Source organism: Malus sylvestris, chromosome 16 (genome assembly GCF_916048215.2).
Source record: "Malus sylvestris chromosome 16, drMalSylv7.2, whole genome shotgun sequence".
NCBI classification, from domain to species: Eukaryota; Viridiplantae; Streptophyta; class Magnoliopsida; order Rosales; family Rosaceae; genus Malus; species Malus sylvestris.
The window spans coordinates 11,388,220-11,411,521 of NC_062275.1; the positions used below are offsets into that span (position 1 = coordinate 11,388,220).

The following is a 23,302-nucleotide window of genomic DNA, read 5'->3' on the forward strand; positions in this document are numbered from 1 at the left end:
TCGACCTTTCTTTCTCTGTCTTGCTGCTCCAATTTCCAGTCCTCCGACTTCAATTATCTTTTCGGGTTCGATTTTGGTGTTGGTCTTCCATCTCCGATTGTCTTTGTGTGTGATTGCAGTACGGAAGCTAGGGTTAATTGAGTTCCTCTTCCTTCTCGTGTTTCGGAAGTACCGATTCCGTAAGATGGGATTTTTAGGAAATTTCCTTTTGTGGGAAAGTTTTGAATTTTATTGTTTTGGTTTTTGATTGCTTCTCGGTAATGAAAATGATGAGGGTTGGGGGCGATTTTGGTCTCGCGGGGCTTGGGAAAGGAATGGTGGAGAAGGTGGTGGTGTGGAGATGAATGGTGGAGGTGTTGCAGGTTGCAGAGGGGAGAGGGAAGGGAGGGAAGTGCGGGTTGCAGAGGAAGGAAGGGAGGGGGATGGGGGACGTAGGAGACGGGGGATTTTTTTTTTTAATTTTGTATTTTGTATTTTTAATTTTTTTTAATATTCAAGTGGGCCCCTATTGACACGTAGCGCCCAATCATTGTCCACATGGGTGCCACGTTATCAATTAACGGGAGACTTAACAGTTTGACTAACGGATGCATGAAATTGTCCTAAATTTACACTTTAGGTATGACTCTGGGACGATAAAAACTTGATGTACGAAATATTGAAAACCACGAAACATGAAGGTAGTAAACTGATATTTACCCTTAAAAAATTAACCAAATATAAAAAAATATAAAAAAAAACCCAGATCCCCTTCCTTCCCCCTCACTTCTTTGCAACTTCCGCCATCTCTTCCTCCATCTCCACCTCCACGCTCTTCCCCCTCCCCCTCCTACACACCCATAACCTTCACTGCAACTCTATATAATCACTTCATTTTATATAAATACAAATTAATAAATACTTTTACTATTCATCCTTAGATTTGTCGTTGCCTTCACTGCAACTCTTCTCTTTCTGTCTCTCTCTCTCCCTCTGTCTCTCCTCTATATAATCACAGTCCCTCTCTCTCTGTATATCACTTTCAAACCCTCGAATAAATCCATATTAGAATCTTAACCTTTTACCATGGCGGAGGAGAGATCGACCGGGAAGGTGAGGTGGTTCAACGACATCAAGGGCTACGGTTTCATCACCCCCGACAACGGAGGCGAGGACCTCTTCGTCCACCAGTCCTCGATTAGATCCAACGATTTCCACACCGTCGCGAAGGGCGAGTCCGTCGAGTTCTTTATAGACTTCAGTGATGACAGCAAGACCAAAGCAGTCGATGTGACAGGACCTAACGGCGCGCCATTGGTCGATAACAAAAAGGAGACCTTCGATTGCTCTAGGGGCCGCGGTGGCGGTTCTGGATTTGGAGGTGGATGGAGAGGCGATGATAGGAAGAATGGAGGTGGTGCCGGTGGCGATGGGTGTTAAAGTTGCGGCAAGCCTGGGCACATGGCTAGAGATTGCCTTCAGGGCAGTGGAGGTGGTGATGGAGGAAGAGAGGGCGGGACTCGCAGAGAGGGAGTTGCAGAGAAGTGAGGGGGAATGAAGGGGATCTGGGTGTGGGTTTGGTGTTTTTTTATTTTATTTTTTATTATGGCTTATTATATTAACATCCCACAAATTGTTGAATAAACCTCACATACTTAATACAGCCCACATTTGTTTTTTCACTTAAAAATTATCTTAACACACCCCAAGTACTTTTCCATAATACCCCACACCCCACATTCTCAATATACACCTTATATTTTGTATATACATTCCACATTTTCTATACACCCCACATTTCTCAAATCTTATAACACTCATTTTTAATTTTTACGGACTAAATCTAACCATTTGAACATTTTCCGAAAGATTTCAAATCATCTAAACGTTTAGTTTTCCGAATGATGATTTGCTAGGTAGGGTAACATCAACAATGGCTTCATTGTTAGGTTTAACTTCGTGGTACCCAATTTTTGTTTTGATTTTCACGAACTTCATTTTTGCAGTGTGGAGCACTTGGAAAACATTGGTACCCATTACTTCCAAACACTGAGAAATTGGAGAAAAAATTTCTTGGACGGGCAAAGGTAAGGGGATTTCATGTAAACTCTTATTGTGATCCCTAAAAGATGAATATGAATATAGAAGTTTAAATAATACAGCAAATGCAAGATTAAATAATTATCGATGTCATCGAAATCACTAAAACAATGAAAAATATGAAGTCTTACCTTTTGTGAAGCTTCTGAAACATCGATTTCATGTTTCATTCGTCAAAAACAATTTTTCTCAATCAACATGTTTGTAGTTTCATTGGTTAGGGTTTTATTCAATAATGGAGGGTGTGAGGGTTTTGATAGTTGAGAAGATAAATAATACGCTAAAAGTGATTTGGGGTGTATTTAGAAATTTTTATTTTTTTTTTAAACCTAATAAGGTCAAAATTGTCATTGCATAGTTGACACACCCCGACCTAGAAAGGTCAAAGCATGCTGGCCATCACTGTGAGGTGACGTAACCATAAGGGTAAGTGATGTAAAAAGTGAATAAAATTAAAATAATTAGGACTAAACAGTGAAAGAGTGCGCAATCATGGGATAAACCCACTACAATTATTCAGAGCGTAATAGACAGTGAGACTACAGAAGAATAGTCAAAACAACCAAAGTACACTTATTACATAATAGTGATAAGTCCGTACGTCTAAAACAGAAGGAAATGTCAGAACTGCCGGAATTCCTCGAGTGCCACAAAGAGTACAGCTATCTAGGTCTTGGAGGGGCGAAAAATAAAGTTGAGTGAGTCAACAAAACAATGCTTAAAAGAAAACCTTTAACTTTGAAAATACTAACCCCTCGCCGTAAAATAAGTATAGTTTCCTTAAAACATAGCACTCAAGTATATAAATGATAATTCGATAATATTATAGCAGTAATATAACCATGAATATGCCAAGTAATGATGTATCAAATGCCACGGTAATAATCATGTGATAATCAACTATAACTAAGTGCTCATCCATCTAAGCTAACACACAAGTTCAAACAGATAATTTCTGACACGAACAGGACTGGGTGTAATCAATATGCTCTAGTAGTACGATCACGTGAAGACTGGTGCAGAAGCACATCACATACAAGTCGGATTGCCTAATGCAATCTACCCGACAAGACTGGCACCTAACTTGGATCCAAGGTGAGCGAACGGTGCGAATATGAACATACACGCGAAGGACTGGCCCTGGCCCTGGGGCGAATACTAACACCGAGTGAAGCAAGATGAGCATGTATAAATATGTATGAATGTCATGACAGTAATATCACAACCATATAGCATCATTTATCACAATTCATATCACATTAATGATACTAGGCCATATAGGCGTAAAATGAAATAAATACGCATTTATGGAAACTATAATATGTATAGGTATAAAAACAAATTGCCCACTCACAAGTACGTCACTAGGTAGTAGCCCCTGAGCCTAGCTTGGCCTTGTAAATCCTCGGGATAAGTTTCCCCTATATGTGAAATAACTAAAATAACATTAATTAAAGCACATAACGGAAACCTAAATAAAACCCCCATAGTTTGCTCAAACCTAGGGTTTAAATATATGAAATCGATATACTCGACGACATGAACACACACGTGTTGACCACACGCGGGCCAGAGGCCAGACGCGCCTTCACGCGCCGCCCAAAAGGGCTGCACAGAATGCCCACGCGGGCCCCACGCGCCCGCGAGTACAATGCACTCGCCTTCCTCGCGATTTTCTGCAGTCTTGCAGATTTTTGGGCCAACTTCCAGGGCTCCTAACGAGCTCGATTCTCAACCAAAATCACTTCTACAAAAGCCAAATTAAAGCTAGGAATGTGATGTATCGATCCCATTCACAGAAAGTTCAAATATGGTCCGTGTTGTTCAGAAATTTGGCCTGAAAGTGGCCAAACGACCACGGTTGAAATTTTCCAGAAAACTGAAATTTTCTTCCCAACTTCCAGAGTTGATTTCTAACTCGTTACTTAACCAAACTCAGTGATTCAAAAGCCATTTTGAAGTTAGGAATGTAGAGAACAAGTTTGTACCTAGTAGGAGCCCAGATACGGTCCTTGACTAAAAAACGTGCAGGTTCCTTCTTCTCGAGTTTTCTAGGTAAAACCATATGTTCAAGACACAAACAAGAGATCAATAACAACCCATAGAAGTGAAATGAAGGTTCTAAGAGTTTCTCAAGGCTTACCTAGGCCATGAATGGCCTGAAAATCGATATGTCGAACTCGCCGAGTCGACCTTCCGAGTTGGTGAGTCAAAACTCGTCTACACTAGATTTCAAGGACATGGTTGTGATCGTGGGACTGAGATGATCACAATGGTGTAGTTTGTTTTCCACGTTTGTGAGTTTTGGTGTGTTTTTGTGAAGGTTGCAAAGAGGAAGAAGAAGAAACTCGGAGAAGGAAAGGGAGAAGAGAGAGAGAGAGAGATGGGATGCTTTTCTGATAGGGTGCAGGAATAGATGGGATTGGTTGAGTAAATAATGGAGGGGATGCACAGGTAGGATAAAAAGGGAATCCAAGGGATATGATTTCGGATTTCCTACAGTTAAAGGAAATCGAAATCTATCCGAAGTAGATATTTTTACACTTTAAAATTTACTCCTACTCGTACTAGCGTGTAATATTTAAATGCGACAGCGAGAAATAAAATGAAAGCGATAAGAATACGTCCACGTCACTTGCCAATAAGTGGCATAATCGTCAAATTACATACTCGGGAGAAATTACATATGAAAATTAGGGACAGGTCGTCACAATAGTGGGGTAAATAAGTCATTTAATATTAAATTTTAATGTGGGGTGCATTCAACATTTTGCAGGGTGCTAATATAAAAAACCTTTATTATTATTTTTTTAATATTTAGTTAATTTTTTAATCTGGTTGGAATTGAAAGTGGGTTCCGTCTCAAGCCACGTCATTATTTAACGGAAGCATTGATAGACAAACTGACGGAATATATGAAATTGTAACAAATTATAAGATGAGGTATGACATTGACATTTTTTAAAAATAGGGTATGAAACTATGACTGACCTAATAATTGAGATAGTTTTATGTAATTTACCCTAATTATTCAATCTTTGAGATTTTCTCATACTTCTGGAAGTTGGGATTCCATTATGGAGCTCTGATATCATGAAGAAAATTGGGTTCCACCCTAAAACAAATTTGTAATATGAGGAGTAGTTCAACCTCTTATACGTCCTTGTAAGGTTCTTCTTTCACCAATGTGGGAGCATCTTACCTTCACATTCTCACATATTCCAATATCCTTCTTTAAGATTAACGTTGTCTGATCTTCTCTTTGTCAAAGTGCATCAATGATATTATTCACAAAACGGATGAAAACATCAACTGATTAGTAAACAAATTGAACAAAAAGAAACAAAACAAAACTACTAGGATGAAAATGCAGAAGTAATAAATTAACAAATTAGATGTGGGAAAATCCGGAAAAACTACCAGAACCATTTATGCAAACTGGACTTCTTAGAATGTTGTATGCATGCAGGACCCATCTACACATTTATATATACAGCCACGTATAAGCTTTAAGCTTTTTCCCAATGGTATCTTATTTTATAAACAATCACTATATATATATGGACTGCAGACATATATTGCTCTTAAACTACGATAGCATATATACAAACAAATATTAACATAGGGAGCTCGGACATTTGTTGACGCAGTAAAATCCCACACCTAGCAAAAGTCCACGACCATGCTTTGTCTTTCAAAAAACGATAAGAGATCATCTTTTTATACTATATTTTGTAAACTATATGATGTGTCGGTTATTGATTGGATTTCATTTTTAGTTATTTAAAGAAAAAACATAATCATCAACGGTTACATTATATTGTCTACAAATATGACCTAAAAAGACAATCTGTCGCATCATCCTAATCAAACAAATACAAAAGGGTTTGGTGCAATACAAGTGTAATGTAGCATACTTTCTGTTCACCTGATCATGGTAAACTTGCATTATGAATGCAATATTCAGTTCTCAATGATTTGGACAGATTTAAAGATTTTACGCGAGCCCATTAATCTTCACCCAAATAACGTCGTCACGCTATACTATTCATTTTTTTAACGTGTAACATTAATGGTGTGGACATGCAGTTTTGTGTACGATATGTTCATACGCTAAAACAGAAGAAAAAAATTGTAGTACGATCATACTTAGTCATCATCCTGATATTCCGCTCAAAGAATGACAATATATTAAGAGGTGTGTTATCCACACACCTCATTTTACTTTTCACACACCCCTTGATAATTTATGTCTTTTAATTTTCTTCAATTCATCCGATCTGACGGCCGAAAATTAAAAAGGTGTATGAGAAGTAAAATAGGATGTATGGATATCACACCCCTATATTAAAAGTGACAAATGAAAATATATTTTCCTTATTAAGCTTCAACACGTGTTTTATAATTGCACAACAAAATTTTAACATAAACAATCCGAGTCAGCATCGCAATTCTTCTGAAACACTTATTTTAGAGTTATAACTCATATATAACGGGGGATATTTTTGTTTGTGTTTGTATCTCTTTTCATTTTAGAGTGCACAATAACCGGCTATCTTGGATTGCTCATGAAAAACAAAAATAATTGAAATTAAACCAACGGCCGGCCCTCTAAAATAGTTAGAATCTTGTTAGCCAATTGACTTCCAGCTTCAATTTGTCATGTACACTCAATTTTTCCAAACAACCGCACCCGTAAATGAATAAAAGCCCCCCTTCACTTTGAGAACCTCATTGCCTCACAAAAAGAATCCCCCCTAGGTGAACATTATTAATTCACCCGAACTGCAGATTGTGTTTCTCCCTAGAAACATGGCTTGGTCTTCGTCCACAACATTCATCACCTTTGCAATCATTTTTTTCACCTCAGTAACTCTCACGAATGTTGTTCATGGCTTGACCGCACAAAAGGTAATAGATTCCCCCTTATTGACTCAGAAGATTCACACGAACCGCACCCTTAAGGTTGACATCAACGGCAAGGGAGATTTCACATCTGTTCAAGCAGCCATTGATGCTGTTCCTGAAGGCAATAAGCAATGGATCATCATCCATGTTAGGAAAGGAGTGTACAGGTAACTGAACCATCAATTAATTACTCGGTGAATTGTGAAATTAAAGCAAAACTAGCTATGAATAATTCACAAGTTTAATTATGCATGTTATCTAATGGATATATGTTTTGGCTGGCAGAGAAAAGGTGATCATACCACGTAATAAGCCCTACATATTCATGAGAGGAAATGGGAAGGGCAGGTCCGCCATTGTTTGGTCACAAAGCTCTTCGGACAATGTTGAATCTGCTACTTTCAGTGTCGAAGCTCCCAATTTCATTGCCTTCGGGATCAGCTTCAAGGTTCATCTTCATTTTCTTTTTCTGTATATTTGTATATTTAAAAATTATTGAGCACGGCAATGTTTTCTTGCCGATTTATATTGCCAAACAAATGTTAATATGAATTAACATACCATCAACGGTTTAGATTTGCAATCTAGCAACATAACTTGGCGTGAACATTCCGGATCCCTATATACATAAATGACGTTTATAGGTCTCATATATAAATTATGCAACGTTGTGCAGAATGAGGCCCCGACCGGTGTGGCTTACACCTCGCAGAACCAGTCAGTTGCAGCATTTGTAGCTGCAGACAAAGTTGCATTCTACCATTGTGGATTTTACAGTACCCATAACACCCTCTTCGATTACAAGGGCAGACATTACTATGATAATTGTTACATCCAGGGCTCCATTGACTTCATCTTTGGCCGTGGTAGATCTGTCTTCCACGTAAGTAATACTATACTTCATTACCTTCATAATTAATTTTGAAACTTGTTATTAGCGCTCCAAAAAAGTCATAGATTGGACTAATTAATTAATCATGGATGCATCCATGCATGCAGAGCTGCGAGGTCTTTGTTATCGGAGACAAGAGGGTGTCGATCAAGGGGTCCGTGACAGCTCAAAATAGGGAGACTGAGAAGGAGAACAGTGGATTTGTTTTTAACAAAGGCAAGCTCTATGGTGTTGGTGACAGTGTGTACCTAGGTAGGGCAAAGGGTGCTTTCTCCAGAGTGATTTATGCAAACATGTACCTCTCGAAGACTGTCGTGCCACAAGGATGGACCAACTGGAGCTATTCCGGCGGAACTGAGTAAGAAACATGCACCTAAATAATTGATCAAACACACATGTTTGCATTAAAAAAATATTCCAATTAAATTTATGATTTGATTTGTTGTGAATAAAATGAAATCTGCAGAAACTTATACCATGCCGAGTACAAGTGCAAAGGGCCAGGAGCTGAGGCTACAGGGCGTGCCGAATGGGCGAGACAACTCACCGAAAAAGAAGTTGCACCCTTCTTGTCTATCGACTTCATCAATGGCCAGGAATGGCTGCCAGTTTGGCTGTAAATTCATTTATGTGCCGAGGGGGCCGAGCTTACAGTGATGAGTGCAAGAAGCGATCATATGTTTGATTGATAAGTTTCCTTCCCTACAAAATGTAAACCGCATGTTGTATTAATCAAAATAACATTCAGATATATAATTCTGTCCAAATCCAATCAATGCTACAACCTGATGGACTACTGCATGTCAAGAAAAATAATATTTCTTATGTGTTAACATTCTAGCCTTGTCAATTCAGATTGTCAGCCTTCTGTGCTCAATATATTAGGTTAATTTGGATAGAATTACAAAACTGTTTGACATTATACGATGCCAGTAACTGTTCAAACTTTGTTGTTTAATCATGAGAAATTTGATCTTTCCATGAATTCGTGTTTCTATGAGTACGGATAGTTTAAGGAAATTATGGTATTTGACAATTCGGTTATGCCTAAGTTAGAAAAATTGTGAACAAAGTGTTTGCACAGAATGCTAATGTTGTTGCTTGGGGTCCAGGAGAGGAAAGAAAAGTGTGAAATTGGAAGTGCACATGAGGACCTGACCATATCCTTGTTTAATCTTAATGATGCAGTAGCATTTCATCACATAAATGGGATATTTGCACTCCCCTCTTCAACAAAAGGTAATACCTAGGCACGTTACATGTCTTCATTTATTCTCTAGTAGTAGAAGGTAATACAATTTCCATGCATGGAGTCTTACACGTACGACTTTGCATGATAGCATTAGCTAGGAATAGCCTATAGCTAAATTTGGGAGTTAAACTCCACCACCAATCCCTCCACCAGCACCGCCACCAACTCCTCCTCCAACACCGCCACCTTTGCCACCACCAAAGCCTCCACCAGCACCTCCACCGGCACCACCTCCACCGCCAACTCCTCCTCCAACACCGCCACCTTTGCCACCCCCAAAGCCTCCACCAGCACCTCCACCGCCAACTCCTCCACCGCCACCTTTGCCACCCCCAAAGCCTCCACCAGCACCTCCACCGGCACCACCTCCACCGCCAACTCCTCCTCCAACACCACCACCTGCACCACCCCCAATGCCTCCACCGGCACCACCTCCGCCACCAGCTCCTCCTCCAACACCACCACCTGCACCTCCCCCAGCGCCTCCGCCTACACCAACTCCGCCTCCAACACCACCTCCTCTTCCACCACCAACTCCACCTCCAACACCACCCCCAGATCCACCTCCTACACCGCCGCCTTTGCCACCACCAAATCCCCCACCAGCACCACCTCCACTTCCACCACCAACCCCACCTCCGGCACCACCCCCGAATCCACCTCCTACACCGCCACCTTTGCCACCTCCAAAGCCCCCACCAGCACCACCTCCACTTCCACCGCCAACTCCACCTCCGGCACCAGCCCCAGCACCACCTCCCAAGCCACCACCAGCACCGCCTCCACCTCCTACACCACCACCAAATCCCCCACCAGCACCACCACCTAAACCACCTCCTAGGCCTTCAGAAAATGTTTCTTTCTCAATCTTACGACACTCAGCTATTGCTAGCACCACTACAAACATCACAGCAAACAACCCAACAAACTTAGAAAACTTCCCCATGTTTCCCCCAATAACAAATAAATTAAAGAGAGATCGATATATAGGAAACGGGAATCGTGAATTGTTTGGTTTGATAAACTTGGGTAACGACCATCGAATATTTATAGTGGTGCAAGCAAGCATGGAGTACAGTACTGTAGTTCAGGAAGAAGACTATAACATAAATGCATGCAGTTGGATGCTTAAGTTGTGGACTAATTTCTACGAAACATGATTAATGAAATGGTGCAAAATTCAAACCTCATTCTGACAAATAATCATAATTAGCCGGTGGAACAGAATTTTGTACGTAGTCCCTGCCACTGTCTGTCCCTGTGCTGTCCCACCCGCTCTGTGCTCAACCACTAAGCATGCTACATTATATAAGGCATGACAGTCTATTATAGCCCTAGCACGTTAAGGACATTTAATTAGGCCATACGGAGAGGATTAAAGGTTCAAAAATAAAATAAAAAATAACTTTATTTTTTCAAAAATTTCAACTCCAACTGAAAACTGAGCTATATTTTTACGGAGTCTACCATACTATTATTTGGCCAAATGGCATCAGGCTAGCCAAATATAACCCTTCTTTTAGCCTCTTTTTTGGAGCCCAGCTCCACAGCTACAATAATTAATTCAAATCTAACGATTAGATTTGAAAACATATAAAGATATTTTAGTTAAATTAATTAATAAATTTAAAGTATAAACTTAAAACTAATAAATGATTGAGGGGTTATGTTTAGCCCCTTCGATAACTTAAAAGTAATAAATGATTGAGGGATTATGTTTAGCTCCTTCGATTGGAGATCATATATGAATATAGTCTGACACTGTTCATTTAAAAATAATATTTTGCAAGACTATAATTCTAGACAGAGTTATATTTAACCATTTTGATTGGAGATCATCAAAGAGTCATCTATTAGTAAATATCCAGATGATTTTGCACCTAATACAGGCTTTTGATTACCCAATCTAATTCTTGTTGGGCCATTCCCAAATTCTAGCCCACTATTGACATGGTCCTCCTCAGTCCCCAATTCTCAGCCACCACCATTCGCCACTACTCCAAGTCTTCAATTCTCAAAAGAGAGCAAAAGCTAGGGTTTTTACCAAATTAATTCAGAAAAACAAAAGGGGGTTACAAATTTCAGTTTCTGGACTGCGAGAAGCACACGAAGAAACCGCAATCGAAATCAGAACCACAAAAATGGAGGGAGGTGGAGAAGAAGGAGTCGAGATGGTGGTGGACTCCAAGGACTTGCAGCAGCAGAGCAAAGCCTTCGATAAGCTCACCGACCGCGTGGAGGATCGACAGCTTGATTCCACCCGCGTCCAGGAGGCCATGGCTTCCATCGCGGCCTCCTCCGAAGCCGACTGGAATGCTATGCGATTGAGGTCGGTATATTCCAATTCGCTCTAAGTTTTTTATCAATCAAATTTTTCAATATTGGCTTTAACTTATTTTCTAGTTTGATTCATATGCTATTAAAAGATTGGATTTTTTTTTTTTTTTTGGTTACTGAATAGTAAGGGTTTGAAAGCAATAGTTTATAATATACAAGCGATAATTGGGGGGGGGGAAATTGAACTCGGGACCTCGAGTGGAATGCTCTTAACCAAGTGAGTTACAAGCTCTTTGCGAAAATAATGGTTAGATGCACTTAAAAATCACCAATTTGAAGAGAAAAAAGCTGAACGCTGACTGTTATTGCACCCGACATTAATAGTTACTAGTTGATAGGTGAGGAATTACATTTTATATAGTTCGTTTCTTGAACTGTTTCTCACTAACATTAACGATTGTCGTCGCGGAATTTGTATAAATTTGTTGACTTGATTTGGGGTTTTGGACGAAACTGAAGGTGAGGCAGTAGTAAATTTATATTTTCCGATATTGTGAATTGTAGTAACTTCATCTTATGACGTCCAACGTAAGCATAAGATGGAATGTTATTTGTTGAGACTGTCACGCTCGTATTGTCAAGCTTTTTTCATTACACATTACAGGGAGAAGGAATTGGCTGCAGTGAAGATCAATGCCGGTGACGTTGACATAATTGCAAATGAGCTAGAGCTGGACAAGAAGGTTGCCGAGAGGACCTTGCGGGAGCACAAAGGCGATGCCGTCGCTGCCATTCGACACTTGCTTCGCTAGAAAATGAATCACCCTTGGGAAAATCAATATGATAAGATTTGGGTTTCTTTTCCTTCAAATTTTTCTTCTTCAATGCTTTCGGATATGGAATTTACAATTACATTGTTGTATTGTGAGTTGTTAGGATAAATTGTTGGCATCGGTTGACTTGGATTTATTTCTTTTTTGGATACAAGCGGTATTGGGGGAGGGGAGTCCAACACAAGCCCTCGGTACAATGCAAGGATGGATAACCAACTAAACTACAAGCTCCTTACGACTTGAACTATTTTAGCACTTAATGGAAATTGTTAGGTCACCAAGAGGTAGCCTTTACCTTTAGACCTAGACCTGTAAACGGGTCGGGTTTATTGGGTTTGGGTCGGGTTGAACCCAAAGTGACCCGTTATTTAACGGGTTGTTAACGGGTTCACGTGTTAACGACCCAACCCATTAAGCATCCATCCAAATACAAATATTAACGGGTTGGGTCAGGTCCGGTTAACGGGTTGGGTCCAAAATGCCAGGCCTATTTAGACCTGTGGCAGGAGTGGCTGTCCTATTCCTAATTCCTAAGATTAGATTCCATGACAATTATAAAGTGTTTTCATATTTGTGTGTTGCCATCAAATTATGAAAGGATCTTCAAAGTAGACTTCTTTCTCAAAACACTTTTTCTTCTGCGGTGTTATCAACTTATTGGCACAAATTAGAGGATTCCTCAATTGACCTGCAACATTAATACCAATGTGGATTTGCAACGGTAGTGTGGGCGCCGAAGTGATTGAACCATTTAAACCTTTGAAAAATAGAGAAATTGGATTAAATTCAACAAAGCTCAATTTTTTTGGACCTGGATCAAAGTACCCCTTAACCTTTTAACACTATAAAATGTGTTTTTGGACCAAATTGAACGAAACCGTACTTTGTTGGGCTTAGCCTACATAAAACCGTCACCACAATTTTATTTATTTATATAGATCGTCTAAATCAAGCAAAAAACACGCAAAAATCAAAAGAAAATTGAGTTTAAACTCACACCACCAAACCAACCAAATCAAACGAAATAATCAAAGAGTGCTTTGGTTTGATTTGGCTTTTCAGCTTTAGCTCAAATTGAATTAAATTGCATCACTTAACAATTAGCATGACCGAAGTTTTGTGGTGAAATAGTTTTGTTTACATGCTTGTTTGCAAATCACATCAACAAGGAACCCATTGAATTTCAAATTTTATTCAAAATAATTGCCTACTAGTAGATCAATAATAAACATCCAATAAATTAATGAGATCATCATCTCATCTAAAAATGGTAAAAGCAAAAGTAGAAGTAAAAGAGAAGGTAAATAATGCAAAGAGAGATTGATCACTCTATTTACTCAAATGAATAACTCACTGCCAAGTATTTTTACCCTTTTCTTTTCTTTTTCTCATATTTTGTACAACATTTTTTTATAAATCACAAAAACTGGTGACATATTATCATGTCATCCAATCCAACCGACATGACCCTCCCCGTCGCACAACACCCACCCATCAACCATCCTAATACGCCATGCCGTTTCTGCCAGTGCCAACTGACTTTCCAACTTTGTGGCTCCAATACGACATGCCGTTTGTGGGATGTCCGTAGCTCATTACAAATTCATCCACAATTTGGTAGGAGATATGGAAGTGGTGAGAACACTAATGCACACAGAGCTCACGCGGGAGGGGCTACAATTCTTTCGGGGTGTTATCGCCCGCAGCGGCACGCGCTGCTTGGAACTGAAGAGTGTATTGTCTCTGCAGGTCTCTGAGCTTCTCCAGCAGTTCTTGAAATGTTGGCCTGGAAGCTGCATCACTGGTTTTCATTGAAGAAGTTGGAATATCAGCACATTGGCCGTTTTACCAACATTTGATTCTTAAAAAGTTAAAAGGGCTGTCGTTCAATAACTATTTCGTTTTCAGTTTACAGTTTTCACAAAGAAGGAAACTAAAATAATTCAACTTGGAAATGAACCAAGAAGCATGGAAAGAATTACTACCTCTGCCAGCAGCTCTCAATTAAACAAGTCCATTGCGGGTCCACGTCCTTTGGGATCTCTAACCTTTGGTCCATGAACCCTACAGCTCCAATCACCTACAAGTACCCCAAATAAATTGCTGTTCATATGCGCACGCAACATATTTGAAAAGATACTACCAAGAGTTTTTTCGCAAAGAAAACAATACCTGCATTGAGTTCAGATTATCCCAAGGGATCTTCTCAGTAGCAAGCTCCCACAATATCACCCCATAGCTGTATATATCAGACCTGTGTGCGTCCGAAGTTCCAAACACCACGAAGAGAGACGAGTTTAGTTTAGAGAAGCCGTACAAGGACAAGGACGCTTTTAAGGGTAATATATTCTAGATGAACAATTACAACATACTTCTCGTCTGAGGGTTCATTACGTAGAACTTCCGGTGCCATCCATTGAGGCTACAAATGAGAAAGTTGGCATATTTATGTGAGAACCTCATGTAGTAACATTTAGACTGACTGCTTTACTATAATTCGTAAAGAGGATATAGTGGTGTGAGTTGAAATACCGTGCCCTTCCCAGTCTTGGTTGTGAGAAATGTATCGTGCTTAAGACGTGAAAGACCAAAATCACCAACCTGTTAAGGTAACATCAAACAGTTCATTGTGCTTTAACTTGATCAAACTGCTGTAAAAGCACAAGAAGAAAAAACTCATGGAGAAAGATTTAAGAAATAGAAACGTGACCGATAACAGACCTTAACAGTCCAGTTTTTATCAACAAGGAGATTTGAAGACTTCAGATCTCGATGAATGATAGGTGGGTTGAAATGATGAAGATAATTCATGCCTCGTGCCTGTGAAATGGTTTAGGGTAGTGAGAAAGGGGTTGGGGGCACTACATCTATCATTTTCGTACTATTACTCAATACTCACTATATCTATCGCCATATGAACACGTCGCCTCCAATATAGTTTTGATGTGTTCCCTTGTAGTAAGTGAAACAAACTTCCACTGCATCAAAAAAAAATATTGATACGGAAGGCACAGTCTGCTCAGAAGTACTTTACAAAGAAAATATGCTAAAAACACTTATACATTCGTTGAAATGATAAACCTAAATTTAAATACTGGTAATGATAGATATTTCAAGGGAAGTTCAGAACCAACCGAGGGAGGAACTCTGTTACGATGCAGAGACGCTGAGGTGAAGTCACAGCTCCCATAAAAAGCAGAACATTTGGATGTCGAAGCCTTTTCATGAGAGACACCTTGATAAACAATACCATATTGTGACATCATTATTGCACAAAATGAAAAACAATCGCAAAATTAACCATAAAGGAAAGAAAAAGTAAGAGAAATATTTTAACAGTATTTCAAACATAATCCCACAGGCTTCAAGAGAAATCTCCAAAAGTTTATATTTCAAACATTCCAGTCAAACTCTCATCTACTTCCCAAGTACATAAGCAAGTACAAATCCTTAGCAGCTAGAAAACACACCTCTTGTCTGAAGGAAAATATCACATCTTCTGAATATTCTTGCCAGGAGAATACCTTCACAGCAACATCCTGTAAGAGCAAAGAAACCATTAAACCACACATGAAAAATATACGCTCAAATTACTCCTAATATTCCTCACATTCCATAATCTAAAGGTGATAAACATCCCACATGCATCATCAATATTACACCTAGATCGTGTGGATAAATGAGTCGCTCATTTATTCTGCAAAATTATGGTTTGACCAAGACAACACCCGTATCATGGACTTTGAGTGGTATGTATGGCATTTCATCCAATTTCATGATTTATGCATAACATGTAGGCATGAAAACCCTATGGTTATGAAGACATTTCCGGAGCTCTTTTTTTTTTTTCACTGCTTGCAAATTGAACTGCATTTTGTCTTTCAGTAGGGTAAATGGAATTCTTTTACTATTTTTTTCTTTTTCTTTGAAAATACGAGTAAATGGAAATCATCACTTGACCATATCATTTCAGTTAAATCTGGAACTATTTTGTGGGCATCCATATAGAGTGAAAGTTAACCAGAGTAAAAGAACATACTGATCCATACCACAGACCATGGTATACGGTTCCACATGATCCTGCATAATGGAGGAAAACAGCAAATACATGTCAGGATGAAATTCAACCAATCAAACCATAAAAGCATAAACTCACAAGAGAAAGGAGCATAAGTTCAAGAGAACTTTTGTTTGGTCAAGATGACCAATTCTACCTACTGAAAGAATGGACATTAGATGGATATTTTGGAAATTTCAAAGTCCTTTACCCGTGTCATTAATGATTCAAAGAAAACAGTACATGATTTGGGAAAGATCAAACATATATTGGACGATTCACTTAATCACCTTTGCTCATTTGGGTGATTACAGACATGCTTTCCCGACATCAATTAAACAGTTTCCAGAAATAAAGAAATCAATACTTCAGAAGCATGACAGGTCTGATTACCTTGCCCAACTTGTTCTCCAATTATCAAGTCTTCCCACAAGATTTCGTAGTCCAGACTGTCAGTGTCTACATCCACCTTATTCACAGCACTGCTGCTGGTACTTCCACAGCTGCTGGCACTGCTTGTGCTGTTAACATTAAATGAGGAGGTCCAGGATCCTGAGGCCTCATTATTTGTAGTCCGGTTATTTTCATTCACCTGACTTTCTGGTTTTGAACCAAAATAATTCTTCTGATGAACTGAATCATTCTCATGTTCGTTAGGCAACCAAGGCGAAACAAAACGAGTGCTCTTAGTCTCTGGCTCTTCAGGCTCATTCCCTTTCCATGGCCATGTTATCCCTTTCTTACCCATCCATGCTTCTGCTTTCGAGGATATCATCCTCTGGATCGAAGGTTTTCCTTTACTCTCATCGCCAGAATCTCTGGAGGGTTTTCCTGGAGACTTTTCATCAATATGGGAGAATACTCCGAAAGGAGATGGGGGCAAATCTCCTCTAGGTGTGGTAGCACAACTTGAATTCACATCCTCCCTATGATCAGAGAGAACACAATCTGAACCATGATCAGAACGATGACAATCGCCCTCACCTTCGTGATCTATGTTGTTTTCTCCCACCCGAATTCTTGATTTTACTTTGTTGCTCATTTTGGACGCCTGTTTCAGGACTCTTAACAATCAGGATACACTAGTGAATAATAAATCAAAGAAACATGGAAACTATAAGACTAACCAAATTTGTTATTTTTGATGCAATAGCATTTTGTAGAGGCTGCTGAGGATCAAGGCCAAGTTTAGCTGTAACACAAGCTCTAGACCGGCTGTAGCTTGAATCTGATTCTGGGGGCTTTCCTCCTGACATTGCAATCTTCATTTCTTGAAAAGGCCGGATATCACTTGACATGCAAATAATCCCAATAAAAGTGCCATCATCATCATAGAATGGAGTATTTGTTACAAAGGCCGTAAATCTCTCCCCAGTTTTGGTCTTGACAGGGAACTGCCCGGTCCAGCTCTCCCCCTTGGTGACACGGTTTATTATATTGTTTGCGACACCGTAGTCTTGAGGATCTGATAAGAGCTCAACAGGACTATGTCCAAGGGCCTCAGCCGCAGAATACCCATATAAATTTTCAGCAGTTCTGTTCCTGCAATATTCAATTTTCCCAAATGCACCAAGTTGATACCTTCTAACACTCAAACCATACTTCAAACACGGAATTTTTATACGAAAAAATCAAATGCTGATCAATTTAGGTTCATCAACAGAAATTCAGCATCACAACCCACATATATAGTCAATCTCAATTCAAATAACCTAACGGTTCACGTTTGCAACCACAGTTGAAATTATATAACCACCCAGTAATCCAACAAATATTAAAGAAAATATATCGAGCAATTCATGCTAATGACAGATAAAATTTACCAATACAAAAAACGTGGACAAAAAACATCAAAATCTGAAAAACCAAACTTTGATTGAGCTACTTACCAGTAAATTATAATCCCATTGATATCAAATATATGCACAGATTGCCCAATCGACTGTAGTATGTTCAGATACTGTCTATCAGTAAAGTTCACAGCTGAAGGCCCCGTGCTACTGCTTCCTCCACTGCCGCCACCGCCACTGCCGCCAGTGGGAGGATCATGGCTGTGGCTCTCCCTCTGAAGAGGTGAGGAATGCCGAAACGAAGTAGACCCTCTCTTCCAAGCCGCCGCATCGTGACCTCCACTACCAGCAGCACCGCCCACCCCAGTGACTCTCCTTCTGGGCACGGACGAGAACCTCGAGCGCTGCGGCGAGACCGAGTGGGCCCTCTGGTGCTCTGATTTGACATCTCCAGAGTGCCTGAGCTTGGTGATCTCCTGCTTGAGGTGGGCCTGCCCTGCTTCCAGCTCTTGGATCTTTTTCAGAAGCTCCTCCGGCGGCGGAGTATCCATTGAAGCAGAAACCTCCAAAGCTCCAAGCTTTGCACCAAAACACACCAATCCAGTTGATAATCTTCAATGAAATGAAGAACCCAGTTCCGGAAATGGCAGCAAACCAAGCTCAAACGGAAGAAGATTCATGGGTTCTCTCTGGTTTCTTCTCCTCCAATCAAAAACTTGAAAATAATGGAGACCCAGTTGAGATATAAGCAAGTATGGGGATTGAAATTGATAAGACCGAGTCAGAGGGATTGACTGATGAATCTCTCTCTCTCTTTCTCTCTCTCCAATAACTGCTCTTCTTTTTCCTTTGCTTGTATAATAAGTGCAGTCAATTACTTGCTGATTTGAGAGGTCAAACAGCATATTAACATTCTACTTTTGATCTCTTTCCTCTTCTTCGCCTTCACGGCTTCACCTTCTCCTCTCTCTCTCTCTCCCCTCCTCCTCTTTTAGGTTTAGCTTATTCACTCTCTCTCTCTCTCTCTCTCTCTCGTTATCGGGCGGTTTTCTGTTTCCTCCTCTTCCCTCACTCTTTTTTATCCCATCATCACCTGAATCTTGCTATTTAGACCAGAAGTTAAATTACATGCTTATATTCTGCAAATGATAAACCACGCGCCATGTACGCGATTTGAATTACCAACCAATTATTGTTCCTGTTTTCACCCTTCAGTCCAATTGTCGATAGCCGTCTTTCGCACGCGAGCGGCTGCGTATAGGTTTTAAACCAGGCTTTCCCTTTCCGCTAAAAGGCTGTCTAATTAGACTATTTCCACTCCTCTTTTTATCCTGCCGCCTTCCTTCTACGTTTGTTGGAGTCCATGCAAAATAGTGTAGTGTACGTCATAAATTCCAAGTGGGCAATGTCCATTTTCGTCATTTCATTTCTGGATTCAAATTGGTCCGTCCAAATCTGATTTAAGATCCTCTCCAACCAAAGAGTCCAGAGAACCAAATGGTCAAAAATAATCTGAAAATCATCTCCAACCCAAGGTTAATGGACCACACGAGACAAGGGTTAACCCGCTGGCCATCTTCAACCCGCTGGCTAGCCCACTTTTCTTTTTTTTTTTTGTTATGTTCTATTTGTTCAACCCACTTTTTCTTTTTACTTTTTTTTGCTCTTTTCCATTTGCCTAACCCACTTTAGGGTTTAGAGTTTAGGATTTTTTTTTTGTCCCAGTCCACTTTTTTTTTATACACTATTTCTTATATATTTTTCACAATTTCATATTATCTTATCTCATTTTATTTTAATTCTTCATATTTCATACTATAGCCTTTTGGTTCTCGGTTGGAGATGGTTTTTTGTCACAGGGGTATGTTTGGCCTATAGCCCTTTGGCCCTACGGTTGGAGATGATAAGAAATATGGTCATACACTTTTCATTAAAATATTAATTTCTTGAAGTGTTAGAAGGCTAAAACGAACTATTTGGCCCTTCTTCGGTTGGAGATGGTCTAATATATATTGGGATTGGGCTAACTGCGGCTTAGATGACTTAATATGCAATTTCCACATAATTTATTGGACCGACTTATGGTTCACCTACATTTAAGTTCCCAATTTGCCCCTAGCCGTCTTTTGGTTAAATTGGTTAATATTGGTAATAGAAGTGTGTTTTATTTACGAAAAAAAAAAGGAGACCATATAATAATAAAATGGAGGGATAAGGTTAGGTTTGTGAGCTCGTATGAAGGTATTTGTGTTCATACATATCACCAGAAAAGTGCAATTTTGGGGTCTAAATCTAAAAGTTGTCTAATCGATTGAGTGTTTTTTTGAGATCCAAATCCTCACCTGAGCTTATCTATGCGAATCTAGCGGACCACATAATTGTGACCGTTGATCCAAATTGTGCGGTCATGAATCCAAGTTTCTTTCCCAAATCAAAGTTTTTTGGGTAAATTACATTGTATCCCCTCATATTTGGAGTCTATTATAATCGCATACAACATCTTCAAAATATTTTACCTCAATTACTATTTTATTTCACTATAGTACTTCCGTTACATTTTTCATCTATTGATCCATTAAAAGTTGAAGTGGCTGCCACAGTTGTATCACATGATAAAAAATAATTTTTTATCCATTTAAAATATTATAATAATTTACCCTTAAAAATAATAACCAAATTGAAACCCACCTCCGCGCAACCCCTACCCCTACAAACAAACCCAGAAACCTTCACCCCCCCTCCCGACCCACCTCCTTCTCCTCCCATCACCACCGTAGCCCTTCCCCATCACCATCGCAGCCCCCAGACCACTTCTCCCTCTTCACCTTCCTGACCCACCTTCTCTCTCCTCCACTCTCTTCATCTCCCCTTACTTGGCTGAGACCCACCGTCAAAGACAACGCCGAACCAGAACCCCAATCCTTATGTTTGAACCATTTATAAAGCCCCGCTTCCAACTCCTTCCCTTCCCTTAGCCCTCATCCTCCCGCCGCCACTCAACCCCTCACCTCCCTCTTCTTCGTTATCCCCGACATCTTTCTCTCTCTCGTTATTTTGCATGCGTTGGTGGGTTTGTTTCAGATTTGATGTGAAGGGTTATGTGACAGGGTTTGGGAGTCCCGATTGGGCCCGAACAAGCAGTGAAAAGAGTAGGTATCTGGGGAGAGAGAAGGGAAGGTGGTCAGAGTGGGCCCCGTTGTAGTGAGTAGGTGGAGGAGGAGTGTAAGGTAGAGAGGGTTGGACATGGTGGCGGTGAAGAGCATCGGATGTGGAGGGGTTTGGGCTCTGTGAAGGTGATAAGGGTTGGGAGGGGAGGGAGAAGAAGGGTTTCTGGGTTTGTTTGGTTTTTTTTTTTCAATTTAAATAGTGGAGGAAATAGTGGAAGAGGGAGAAGGTGGGTCGGGAAGGTGAAGAAGGAGGAGTGGTCTAGGGGCTGCGATGGTGATGGGAGGATAGGGAGATGGGTCGGAGGGGGGAAGGTTTCTGGGTTTGTTTGCAGGCATGGGGGATTGCACGAAGGTGAGTTTCAATTTGGGTTTTTTTTAAGGGTAAATTATTATAATATTTTAAATGAATAAAAAAATTTGCCACGTGGCACAATTGTGGCCGTCACATCAGCTCTTAATGAATCAATGGATGAAAAATGTAATAGATGTACTATATTGAAATAAAATAATAGGTTAGGTATGAAAGTGAAATGTTTTGAAGATGTTGTATGTAATTGTAATAGACCCCAAACTTGAAGGAGTACACTATAATTTACCCAAGTTTTTTTCTTAGCTTCTTTCTTCAATTTGTCATTTTCTTCTCTTCACTCTCTCTCTCTCTCTCTCTCTCTCTCTCTCTCTCATGTTCTCCTTCCTTTCCCAGATGGAATGCTTCTCCGTCTTGAACTTGAGCACCGTGTTTTAGTCGCCCAAGTGGTCCATAAGCCCCAAAAACCCCTCAAACTGATGTTGAACAAGACTGCTGCATCGGCTCCGACGACTAGCTGCGCCAAGTCACTGACCCACGCTTTCTAATTCGCCACCATGGTTGAAAAAAAAAAAAAAAAAAAAAAACCTCTATTTCCTCTAACTCGACAGGGGTTTTTAACCAGAAAAGAAGAATCTCTATTAAAACAAAAATTAAATAATTGGGTTGTTGCATTTGGACCAAAATTCAAATTAGGTCATCAATTATTTGTCTTAATTTTGTTTGGAATTCAAATCTTCTATCAAGAGCAATTCGACGCTTCCATGTTAAGAGCATTCTGATACATAGGCATTGTTGTTGTTGAACGCGGACAACCACATCGGAATTGAATTTTTTTGTGAAGAGCAACCTGTCGAGCATTCGTCACTTCCATAGGAAAGAGAAAGAAAGCATGCCACGATTGGCATATAGAGAAGCTTTGGATTCATAACCGCACGATTTAGATCAACGGCCATGATTATGTGTCCACTGGATCCGCATATATAAGCTCAGGAAAGGATATGGATCCCTTTTTATAGGCCTATATGGGAAACTCAATCTACCACCATAAATGGGAGAAATTTTTCTTTGTAACCAGAACACGGGTGGTTCATCAAGTGTTTTTATGCAAGTGGTGGGAAATTGTATTTTATAAGTTGGGTTAATCTCGATTTACTACCCTGAAGTTTCTTGATTTTCAACATTTGATACATGAAGTTTTTTTCTTCCCAGAGTGGTACCTAAAATCATAATTTTGGGACACTTTCATACATCCATTAAGGTTGCTGTTAAATCAACCGTTAACTAGTGATGTGGCTCCCACATGGATAATGATTGGGCGACACGTGTCAATATGGGTCCACATGGCTATTAAGAAAATTCAAAATTGAAAAAAATTGAAAACAAAAAAAAAAGAAAAAAAATTCAAAAAATAAAAAATTTGGCCGTCTGCTCCGACCTCGCATCCCCTTTTTCGACTTCACTCTCTCCGGCAAACCACTCTGAGCTTTCTCCCGAAACCTAATTTTCCCAAGCCTCAATTTTTTCCCCAAATCACCTTCAATTCTATTAAATCCTCCACTTCCCGTTCTAGAAAACCACCACAACCCAACCGAACTGGTTTTTCCTCCCCTTACCTAGGCCTGGCAAACGGGTCGTCTCATGTCACACCCGTTAAGAAAAATATTTTTTTTCTTAAATTTGCACATACCACACATTGCCACATAAATATTACTTCAAAACATTAAACCATGTTTGTCG

The 23,302-nt window shown here is 39.9% G+C and overlaps 4 protein-coding genes and 1 pseudogene across 8 annotated transcripts; 3 read left to right on the forward strand and 2 right to left on the reverse strand.

Annotated features, from left to right (window-relative positions):
- Nucleotides 1-1,065: 1,065 nt before the first annotated feature.
- On the forward strand, nucleotides 1,066-1,527 carry LOC126609102 (glycine-rich protein 2-like; annotated as a pseudogene).
- Nucleotides 1,528-6,891: 5,364 nt separating this feature from the next.
- On the forward strand, nucleotides 6,892-8,499 carry LOC126608519 (probable pectinesterase 67). The gene is made up of 5 exons (XM_050276458.1): nucleotides 6,892-7,154; nucleotides 7,273-7,435; nucleotides 7,664-7,870; nucleotides 7,987-8,237; nucleotides 8,346-8,499. Exons 1-5 carry the CDS (start codon nucleotides 6,892-6,894, stop codon nucleotides 8,497-8,499), a joined length of 1,038 nt encoding a protein of 345 aa, XP_050132415.1.
- A 546-nt stretch (nucleotides 8,500-9,045) lies between these two features.
- On the reverse strand, nucleotides 9,046-10,171 carry LOC126608520 (glycine-rich cell wall structural protein-like). Of its 3 annotated transcripts, none has more exons than XM_050276461.1 (2): nucleotides 9,453-10,171; nucleotides 9,046-9,317 (listed from the first exon to the last, which is right to left on the reverse strand). In XM_050276461.1, the coding sequence occupies exons 1-2, from the start codon at nucleotides 10,075-10,077 to the stop codon at nucleotides 9,256-9,258; spliced, it is 687 nt and encodes a 228-aa protein (XP_050132418.1). In that variant the 5' UTR covers nucleotides 10,078-10,171; the 3' UTR covers nucleotides 9,046-9,255. The 3 variants fall into 3 exon arrangements, with proteins under 3 accessions (XP_050132418.1, XP_050132416.1, XP_050132417.1); XM_050276459.1 differs by having other exon boundaries at nucleotides 9,046-9,395; XM_050276460.1 differs by having other exon boundaries at nucleotides 9,396-10,171.
- A 934-nt stretch (nucleotides 10,172-11,105) lies between these two features.
- Nucleotides 11,106-12,395, forward strand: LOC126608096 (uncharacterized). The gene is made up of 2 exons (XM_050275866.1): nucleotides 11,106-11,460; nucleotides 12,073-12,395. The coding sequence occupies exons 1-2, from the start codon at nucleotides 11,273-11,275 to the stop codon at nucleotides 12,218-12,220; spliced, it is 336 nt and encodes a 111-aa protein (XP_050131823.1). The 5' UTR covers nucleotides 11,106-11,272; the 3' UTR covers nucleotides 12,221-12,395.
- A 1,151-nt stretch (nucleotides 12,396-13,546) lies between these two features.
- Nucleotides 13,547-19,178, reverse strand: LOC126608095 (uncharacterized). Of its 3 annotated transcripts, none has more exons than XM_050275863.1 (13): nucleotides 18,188-19,178; nucleotides 17,426-17,840; nucleotides 16,692-17,349; nucleotides 16,281-16,321; nucleotides 15,712-15,780; nucleotides 15,376-15,476; nucleotides 15,141-15,219; nucleotides 14,963-15,061; nucleotides 14,774-14,842; nucleotides 14,614-14,663; nucleotides 14,414-14,495; nucleotides 14,227-14,321; nucleotides 13,547-14,042 (listed from the first exon to the last, which is right to left on the reverse strand). In XM_050275863.1, exons 1-13 carry the CDS (start codon nucleotides 18,637-18,639, stop codon nucleotides 13,916-13,918), a joined length of 2,337 nt encoding a protein of 778 aa, XP_050131820.1. In that variant the 5' UTR covers nucleotides 18,640-19,178; the 3' UTR covers nucleotides 13,547-13,915. The 3 variants fall into 3 exon arrangements, with proteins under 3 accessions (XP_050131820.1, XP_050131821.1, XP_050131822.1); XM_050275864.1 differs by having other exon boundaries at nucleotides 13,955-14,120; XM_050275865.1 differs by having other exon boundaries at nucleotides 14,010-14,134.
- Nucleotides 19,179-23,302: the final 4,124 nt, after the last annotated feature.

Coding starts and splice junctions, on each gene's coding strand:
- LOC126608095 (XM_050275863.1), bottom strand. CDS start 18,639: ATGGATACTCCGCCGCCGGAGGAGCTTCTGAAAAAGATCCAAGAGCTG. Junction 14,496..14,613: donor AATGAACCCTCAGACGAGAA/GTATGTTGTAAT, acceptor GGACGCACACAG/GTCTGATATATACAGCTATG. Junction 14,043..14,226: donor ATTGAGAGCTGCTGGCAGAG/GTAGTAATTCTT, acceptor AATGAAAACCAG/TGATGCAGCTTCCAGGCCAA.
- LOC126608520 (XM_050276459.1), bottom strand. CDS start 10,077: ATGGGGAAGTTTTCTAAGTTTGTTGGGTTGTTTGCTGTGATGTTTGTA. Junction 9,396..9,452: donor AGGCTTTGGGGGTGGCAAAG/GTGGCGGTGGAG, acceptor GGGGTGGCAAAG/GTGGCGGTGTTGGAGGAGGA.
- LOC126608519 (XM_050276458.1), top strand. CDS start 6,892: ATGGCTTGGTCTTCGTCCACAACATTCATCACCTTTGCAATCATTTTT. Junction 7,871..7,986: donor GTGGTAGATCTGTCTTCCAC/GTAAGTAATACT, acceptor CCATGCATGCAG/AGCTGCGAGGTCTTTGTTAT. Junction 8,238..8,345: donor AGCTATTCCGGCGGAACTGA/GTAAGAAACATG, acceptor TGAAATCTGCAG/AAACTTATACCATGCCGAGT.
- LOC126608096 (XM_050275866.1), top strand. CDS start 11,273: ATGGAGGGAGGTGGAGAAGAAGGAGTCGAGATGGTGGTGGACTCCAAG. Junction 11,461..12,072: donor TGGAATGCTATGCGATTGAG/GTCGGTATATTC, acceptor TACACATTACAG/GGAGAAGGAATTGGCTGCAG.